This window comes from Salvia miltiorrhiza, chromosome 8 (assembly GCF_028751815.1).
Source record: "Salvia miltiorrhiza cultivar Shanhuang (shh) chromosome 8, IMPLAD_Smil_shh, whole genome shotgun sequence".
NCBI classification, from domain to species: domain Eukaryota; kingdom Viridiplantae; phylum Streptophyta; class Magnoliopsida; order Lamiales; family Lamiaceae; genus Salvia; species Salvia miltiorrhiza.
The window spans coordinates 40,851,728-40,861,304 of NC_080394.1; the positions used below are offsets into that span (position 1 = coordinate 40,851,728).

Consider the following 9,577-nt stretch of genomic DNA (forward strand, 5'->3'; position numbering starts at 1 on the left):
TATGTCTAAGTATTGTATTCAGCATAAATTTTAGCGATTCAAAGACTAAAAATAATTCTTAAATTAATATTTTTATTTTAAAAAAAGTATTTTTATTTGAATCTTCTTCTTCCTATATATATTATAGAGAGAGGGTCGGGGGGGGGGGGGGGGGGGGGGGGGTAGTAGGCATGCGAAAGACTTAGTAATGTTGATTTTGTGGTCTTGACTGCAATGGTAGTGCTTTCTATCTTTTCATGATATAATAATATGTCTACCCAAAGTATGAGCTTAGGATAACATCTTTAAGGTCACAATCCATTTCTTTTAGAGGTAGAATTGATAGTGCTCTCTTCTTTATTAGATACCAATTTGCTAGCCCCATCATTGCTACTCTTCTTACTTTGCACAACACTATATTATTATATTTATATCTCTGCCTAAACTTAAAAGTGCACCATTAGAAAAATTATTTTAATGATCAACATCTTAACTGATCTTGCATCTCAAAAGTATTGCAATGGTTCATTCGAACCCATTATAATTTAGATCATTTATGCATCTTCCTTCATTCCCTTTTTCTCTTATCTCGTCCAAATATATAGCTTTAAATAAGAGTCATTAAATAAAATAAAAACGAAGAACCATTTTAAGTCATTCGATCATTAAGATCTACGATGGATGTATCATCTTGATAAATAAATGCAAAATCTGGGTTCGAATCCTGAAAGGAGCAATTTTTTTTTTTTTTTGAATATAGCAATAAATTTAATAGCGAATGCAGTAATTTTAATGGTTTTCATGTTCTCATGAAAAATTGTGGTTCTTACTAAAACCGCACCATATATATATATGGGCATTTATTTTGCTATATTTATATTAAATAAAAAAATGTATATTTTAGATATATAATAAAAGAATAGAAAACTATGTGGATTTATTGATTACTTGATTATAGACATTTATTTGAAGCTAACGCATACATATATAATAAAAAAGAATAAAATTTAAAATTAAAAAGATTTGAGAGAGTTTAAAATTGTGAGATTTGGCGGTGCCAAATAGTCAAGTCCTATAAATAAGATTCGTGCTTTTTAATGGTTAATCTATGGATTGATCATGTTGGTTTTTGGGTGGTGGGATTCATGGTTTGAAGGTTATTGGGGGTTTCTTGCGTCGGAAAGTTTGGACAAATTGGAGATACTATGTTAATCTTTTTAATCCCATGTCTAATTAGTGTGTGTGATGCACCATTAGCATGCGCTTAAAAAAAAATCATTTCAGTGCACGTATCTTTCAAATCACTCGCTTTCTCATTTCATTACCAAATAGATTAGTGAAATTAACAGATCATTATTATTTCGCACTTATTAACTTATACATTCAAAACACTTCATGTTTACCAACAAATTTATGACCGAATTCGGTGTAATCAAACTAGCCAGTGAATTAAGTATTACCTAAAATAAGTCAGTAAAGTAGCATAAAGAAGGCCTGATTAGGGCCCATTATTTGGAGATCTAATGTATTTGATCGGCCCAAATTGATATGCATAAAGGCCGGGATATTCGTTGCTTGTCACTAAAATTCGACGGTCCAATTGTATTCACATCTCCAGTTTTCTCTTATAGTCAAAAGAGTTATTTAAAATAACAAAAAAAATCATTTAATCATTTTTTTCTTATAAGTTATAAATGTACAACTTAAAAACTCTAGGGAATAAAAAACTTCACGGTATTTTCCGCATATAAAACTGCCACAACTATATAAACCAACATCACTTAAAGGGCAGTAATGATAGTGGGCTCGGCAGCCCAACCACATAATCAGTGTTTAGTTATTGAAGATAATCGGTAAATGGGTTGATGACTCTCTCATTATATCTTCACGCAATGAGATAAACATAATTGTTCTTTTCTTCTTAGGAATTTTGTTTTAATTACTCATTCCGTCCCTCAAATAACTTTTTATATTTCTTTTTTGGGACGTTCCTCAAATAACTTTCTATCTAGTTTGGGACATTACCCATCACTAAGTAATACTTTATTTATTCTTACTTTTCAACATTTCACCATTCTCAATACTAATCATAACACTTTTTTCACCATTTTCAATACTAATTATAATATTTTTTCTCCACTACAAATACACTTAACAATTTTTTTTTTAAAATTAATGCCGTCCCCTACTAAGAAGTTATTTGGGGGACGGAGGTAGTATTTAATTGGGATTTTATATAAAAGAGGAAAAAAAATAAAACCAAAAATCTTTGAAAGCACAAAAAATAGACTAATGGCCCGAGTTATGAAAAGAAGCTCGTCTATCAAAAGACATAAAAAAGAAGCCTAGCAAAAATGCCAAAAAAATACCATAGGTCTTTCTTAAACAAACGACTACCAATAAGGGGTATCTGTGGTGGTGTGAATGTCATCCAACTCCACTTCATCCGACCATCGTCTGTTGGCTATATTATTCATAGCACGAAAATTATCGCTGCTGTTATGATCAACAACATAATCCCTCAGCTTATACCCCACCTCCACAGCTTTCCTGACGCGACATTTGATGCTATCCTCCGGCACAAGACCTGTAGTATGTTGCACGTGCTCACGTCCCATACCCTTCAGTGGACGATCCCGTCTGCGCTTCGGCAGCGCCTGCGATATCTCAAATAAAGAGGGTGTATTCAGTTAAGAATTTAAATGATTTTGACATACTTTTTATAATCTGTATAGTTTAGCAGATTCTGTTAGATTTATTTATCTTTATTTTCATAGATTTTATAAGTCAATAGATTGTTATAAAAAAAAAAAAATAATTTAAATAAATAAATTAAATTAAACAAAAATATATTTATGTCATCTTTGTGCAGATTGAGAAGCGTCGACGTCTCTCTCTTCTTTCCCCGCAGGCGGCTAATGCTCCCCAACAAGAAAAGCAAAAATTTGGTGGCAATGTTCAGCTTATAACTTGCGTTGAAGAACAAACTGAAACTATTTATTCTTCCCTCTTGATGCAAAACAGAAGTATATATGCTATAATTATTTACGTTTATGAAAAAGAAAAATGAATCAATGTGTGAATAAGAAGTAGAAATCAATATTTTGGAAGAAGAAATATCATCAAGGTTCTTGATTCCCACCCCCCAATCGCGATAGAAAATGAAGCAACGAGTTCCTAATCCCCACCACCCCACAATCATCATGGTTCCTAATCCCCCACTGCCTCACCAGAACCATGAGTTCCTCTCGGATAGAAAAGGAAGCAACAATACGGTTCCATCCAATACCTTCAATTTGTTAACGGCCATATGGTTAGTTCATGTCGGTTGGTGTCGATTTATATATTGGGAACTTTAGATTTTTTTCAAAATCAAGGTGGGCTTTTCTACACATTGGACGGAATTTGGGAGCATCTTGGATTTTATCATCTGGTGAGCCCCCTACCACACAACACACACCCCACACCTATACACGTTACCCCATACCCCAACCCCTCCAAACTTCAGCAGTTCCATGGCTTTTTCAACTTCATCCATCCGCCAAAAGCCCCAAATTAGGTCCCATTCGAGGAAGTTTGGCGACACGGCTCTGTAGAAGATGGCATGAGAGAGAGAAACAATACATTAAAATCTCTTATGAAGAGGTGAGATTTATGTAGGGATTTTGTATTTATATTAGGGCGCGAAAATTCTCCAAAATTGATGACATATTAGAATCCTTAAAAGTTTCAATACTACTAGATTTAGATGGATATTTAAAAGTAATAATTGAATACCAACAAATTTTTATTGACTTTTTAAAATAAATTGAATACCTATAGACATTTGAAATACAAAAACAATCTTATAGAATCTTAATTGAATACACCCTCTTAAAAGTTGCCACCCCTGACTGACCTGTTCCTCCAACCTGCTAATTCGATTAGCAATTTCCACAGTGGCTGTAGAGACCTTCTCAGCCACATGAGTTGTATCAATAGAGGCAGCTAACCCCTCAGAAGGGGTTAAAGTTGCGTTAATATATTCCTCAAGACGCTGGATCTTCATTGCATTTTCCACTGCCAAGACTTACAAATTCGAGTCTCCATTCGGGTCGGCGCTGATAAGTCTTCCAGACTACCCCAAGCAAAGAGTTTCAGTAGAGTCCCGAGCATCCGCCCTAGCTATAGGAGTTATATCCGCCCTATTATCTACCGGAACTGCTTGAATTTCTTCCGCAACAACTACCTCTTCAATGGTAGCATTAATATAGATCAGAATTTGTTGTAAGAGATCTGGAGTAGACATCCCTTTATTTGTGGTTTGTTCTACGAGCTCCCCCTCATCTACTTCTAGATTGGTGAACTGATTGTGTGTAGGAACTTTGTCACGAGCCTGCTCCCCTGGCTCTTTTGGTTTATACACCTGATTAGTCGTAACTTGCTCTTTTATCGGTGGCCTTGGTAACCACATCAGTAGGTTTGATGGCCACATCATTAGTAACCCGATCCTTGGTGTTTTTTTATCCCCCATATTATGATGACATTTGTCCATGGCATGACCCGTTCTCCTGAACGAATAATATAGAGCTATACTTTCAAAGCCGAATTCAACCAAAAAAGTCGTAGTTCCGCTGTCAACAAATAACGTGTGTTGAAGAGGTAAAGATAGATCAATTTTAATCAATATACGAGCAAAGTGTCCTACATCCCCCTTCCCCCCTCCCCCCTCTCCGGATTGGCCGTCCCACAGAGCGTACCCGATGCCCATAATTATCTTCGGTTGCTAGAATTCCATGGACCAATAGTAAATCCGTACCCAAGTATGAGCTAATGCAGAAGTTTCTTTGTACGGATCAAAGTTTTTGATCCATTCTCTCAATCAAAGATGGTCTGTGGCTAACTCCAAAATTGGCTTGCTTTTTGCAGCGATTTTATCCGCTTCCATAATGAATTTCATCGTGTAGTAACCCCGTTGATAACACTCATGTTTCCATGCTTTTTAATGCTCATATGATGATAATTTTATAGGAAATTAATTGTTGGATGATTGTTTTGTGCTTATATTGCTTTATCTTGTGAAACATGATTCTGACTCGAACTTTGAAGGAATTTATAGAAATCTTGAGATCGAATTTGGAAAAGTTGTCGGAAATACAAGTTGTAGTTCATGAGCACAAACGGATCATAAATCGGAGTTCGAACGAGAAAGTTATGACCAAAACAAGAAAGTCGCGCGCAGTAGTCAGAACCGGCGGTCAAACACCGTTGACCACCGTGTGAAGAAGAGTTTTTGTGCTTGAGCCGGCGACCACCGGATGGGTCACCGGGCAGGTCGCCGGCTACCCGGATTTTTTAGTTTTGCGCGTTTTTAGAGTTCTTCTGGGTTTCAAACACTGTATTTTACCCTAACACTTTAAATAGGTCATCTTTTGACCTATCTAGGGTTCCACACATTACATTCTAGCCTTATAGCTTTAGCTTTACATTTATTTTCCAGTTTTCAAGGCTTGGATCAAGATTGAAGATTCAAGCTGCTACAATCTTTCTTATTCGGTTTTTATATAATTCAATTTTTTCAATTGTGTTCTTTTTAATTATGTTTATGCTTTATTTTATTATGTCTGGCTAGTTTCATTAGCTGATTCTAGGGTTTGTAAATAGTTGATTGAATTTATGTGATTTATTTGTTAATACCTTTGTGTCTTCCAGTTTATTATTCATAATTATTGGTGCTTATTTTCTTGTGAATTATCTGATCAATAGTTTGCATGTGTAGTTATTCGACTTGAGACCTAGCGGAGATAGTTGTTTAACGGAGTCAGGAATGTATGATATAATCTTAACCTTGAGACCTAGCGGAGATAGGTGGATTATAGGGAGCTATTCTTATGAGCTGTTGGAAGTCAGTAAATTTTCTTGAGACCTAGCGGAGATAGAAAATTTACTAATCTACGATTGTTGCTGCTCTAGCGAGAGTGATTGATTAATTAAGTGCTCTCTCATCATAACTGGATTAAACTAGTACATAGAATTAATAGATTAATTGCGTAGATTTAGTTAATGAATTTACTACCCTAGGTTCAGTTGTCTTTAATATTTGATTTTTCTACGTACTTTTTTTTTGTTGCTAGTTGAGTTTAGTGTTAATCAAACCTTCCTACTTTCTATTGCCTGTCTACTGTTATAGTCTGTTTAGGAGATAGCTAGAGTTGTTTTGTTGCGTTAGTCCCTGAGGATACGATACTCGATTACTTGTTGCTTGCTACAATTACTTGTGTTAGTTGCAATCATTTTTGTTGCTAAAAATTAGTGATCAACTTTTTGGCGCCGTTGCCGGGGATTGATTAGAAGTTTCTTTAATATTTTCGATAGGACTTAGTAGTACTTCAGGCGTTTACTTTTTCTTTTTATTTTTATTTTTCTAATTCTCATTTTTTCAGGCACACTACTTACGATGGCTATTGCTGAACAGATTCGTGCTCTACAGGAACAGCTGCAGCAGTTATTGGATGCACAGAAAAAGCTAGAGGAGCAGAAGCAGCCTCCGATTAATGAGGCATTCATACCGCAGTATATTTACCAGGAACCTCCACGTGTCAATGTCAATAATTTTGAGCTGAAAACGGGTTTGATCATAATGGTCCAATAGAGTCAATATGGTGGACATGCGATCGAAGACCCTAATGCTCACCTGGCGCATTTTCTGGAGCTATGTAGCACGGTAAAGATTAATGGTGTTCCCAATGACATTATTTGTATTCGTCTTTTCCCTTTCTCACTGCGGGATAAGGCGAAGTCGTGGTATCATACACTACAGCTGGGAGAGAATATCGTGTGGGAGGATTTGGCTCATGCGTTCCTACGCAAGTTTCATTCTCCTGGCTTCACCTTGAAATTGAAGATGGACATCGTGCAATTTCAGCAGTATGAGGGAAAAAAGCTAGCGGATACTTGGAGCGATATCAGGAAAAGCTCAGGAAGTGCCCAAGCCATGGATTTCATAAAGGCACGCTTGTGATCATGTTCTACAATGCCTGAGGGGAGAGAACACGGATGCATATGGATACAGCTGCAGGAGGTTCTCTGCTTCAGAAAGGCAGTTGCAAGGCGTGGAGCATCATTGATAGTATGGCTGCTACGAGTTACCAATGGCCATCAGAGAGAGTGCAATTGAAAAATGTTGCAGCTGCTTCCAATTCTGATCTTATAGCAGCAATGGTTACACAACAAGCAGCAATGGCTACGCAGCAGGCAGCGATTGCTTCGCAGCTGGCAGAGTTGAATGAGAAGTTCAATGGAATGAATGTTAGACATCCTAAGTAAGCTGTGAAAGACCCGTCGAGCATGGAAGACATTGATTTTATTAATGGCAGAAACTATGGGAATTTCCAGCGAGGACAGCCAGGAATGTATATCAGAGGTCAGCAATATCAGCCAGGTCAGCAGCAGTTCCAGCCAGGAGGACGCCCGCATCCGAATCTATCTTATGGCAACCCAAACAATGCTGTGCAACCTCCACCAGGATTCTTTGTTTCTAGTGGGAGAGTAATCAATGAGCCAAAGAAAGATTCGATGGAGGACATGATGAAGCAGATGCTCATGAAGATGACTGGGATGGAGACAAATGTGGAAAATAAGATATCTATCATGGAAAATAATTTCTCAGCACTTTCCAAGTAGGTGCAGATGTTAGAGAATCAAGTTGGTCAGATGGCCAACCAAGCAGCTGGGTAGGACAAGTCGGGGCAATTTCTGAGCAACACTACTGTCAATCCTAGGGGCCAATGCAATGCTATTTTCGATGGTACTCTGTCTCCAAAAGATAGGAGGATGAGCAAGGAGAACGAACAACCAAGTGAGGAACCATACAAGGCTCCTGTTCCACTTAGGGAATACATCCCAAAGGTTCCATTTCCCCGTAGGCTGATGAAGAGGGAGGTGCGTGAAGAGCAATGTGATTTGCAGCCGAGCAAAAAGATAGATGTCAAGGAAATCAAGCTGGAGGTCTCCCATTGCAAGAATGAGAAAAAAATTACCAATCCCGAGGAGACAAAGCATAGACGTATAGTGGATGGGCTAGACAGACTACTCGAAGAATCGGACCGACGTGCACAGCCTCAAACTCTCTCACAATTGCAGGATCCCAAGGATAAGGAAGAAAAGACAGTTGTTCACACCAAGAAGATGTGGGATGAGGATAAGAAAATCTCGCAGGCGAAAGCTGTGGGCACTGAGCTACCAATGAAACTACTTTCGAAGAAGAAAGATCCGGGTAGCTTCACCATTGGGTGTGAGATTGGAGGAGAGCTCTTTCCCGAGGCTCTTTGTGATCTAGGGGCAAATGTCAATGTGATGCCCATCTCTGTTTTCAAGCAGTTGGGAATTAGTGATCTCAAGCCGACCTCGATGGAGATTCAGATGGCGGATAGATCAAGAGTGAAGCCGAGAGGAAAGCTTGAAGACATCTTTGTGAAGGTTGATAAGCTCGTCTTCCCTACGGATTTCTTAGTCCTCGATATTCCTGAAGATGCAAATCCGCCGTTGATTCTTGGTCGATCATTCTTAGCTACGGGGCGAGCCATGATAGATGTGTCGAATGGAAGCATTATCTTTCACGAAGCTGATGCGCATGAGTCCTCTATCTCTATTCGTGTTAGGCGGTCTGTCACGCCCGCGGCGTTTGATGTTCATTGAGACCATGAGGTATCGTCGAGCTCTGGACGTTAAATTAAGCACTTGTTGGGAGGTAACCCAACTGTTTTTCTTTGTTTTGTTTTTCTTTCTTTTAGTTTCATTTTGTTTCTTTTTGTTTCTTTGTTTTGTTTGGGGTTTTTAGTGCAGTGTTCAGCTTGGAAGATGCGGGAACTCGCGCCTCGTTCATACCACCACCAGGGAGCATGTTTTTCTATGAGTAGTGACACATATCATCATCCCTCCAAACTTATTTTCGAACTTATGTTCTGTAATAAGTTTGGGGGAGGGGGGTGAGAGTAGATATGTATATCGCTTTTATTCTTTTTGTTAGCTTTATTGTTTTATCCTGCTTGGTTGGTGGTGTGTGTTTGTTTTGTTTTTGAGATGATTATTGCTCCATTAGATTTCTGGTGAGATGCCAATGATGATTTCTGTGAAAAAAATTTGGAGTTTGAGTTTCTTTGATGATTTAAGCATAATTAGAAGTAATTTGCATAATTCTAGAGTGATTTTGACCTTGACTTTTAGACGTTGAATAAACTTGTGAGATTTTGAGCCATAGCTGCTTATCATACACAGTTTATTCTTTGTTGTGAGTTTTGTCATGCATGTGGTGATCTTCTAGAACTTGCCATGGTTTCTGTGTCGAGGTTGCTGTTGTGCCCAGGATTAGGAGATGATTTTATGCTATCTTTTGTTAGCAACATTTTTATCCCAAACACTGTCCTTAATGAAAAAAATTATCACTTGTTATCCACTTTGAGCCTGTTTAGCTTTGATTCTTTAGCTGGATGATAGGGGGTGATGTAGTATATGGGGATCTTTGTGTGGTGAATGTTCATAGTGGGTTGTGAAAAAGAATGGATGATATTGTGCTACTATTTACTCTTATAAGCTCTAGAAAGTTGTGAAAAGAGAAAAA

At 37.9% G+C, this 9,577-nt stretch overlaps 1 protein-coding gene across 2 annotated transcripts; it reads right to left on the reverse strand.

Moving 5' to 3' along the window:
* Positions 1-2,361: 2,361 nt before the first annotated feature.
* Positions 2,362-4,484, reverse strand: LOC131002027 (uncharacterized). Of its 2 annotated transcripts, none has more exons than XR_009094111.1 (2): positions 3,878-4,484; positions 2,362-3,569 (listed from the first exon to the last, which is right to left on the reverse strand). XR_009094111.1 is itself a non-coding variant. In XM_057928701.1 (2 exons), the coding sequence occupies exons 1-2, from the start codon at positions 4,025-4,027 to the stop codon at positions 2,373-2,375; spliced, it is 414 nt and encodes a 137-aa protein (XP_057784684.1). In that variant the 5' UTR covers positions 4,028-4,484; the 3' UTR covers positions 2,362-2,372. The 2 variants fall into 2 exon arrangements, 1 of the variants encoding a protein (XP_057784684.1); XM_057928701.1 differs by having other exon boundaries at positions 2,362-2,636.
* Between the last annotated feature and the right edge of the window lie 5,093 nt (positions 4,485-9,577).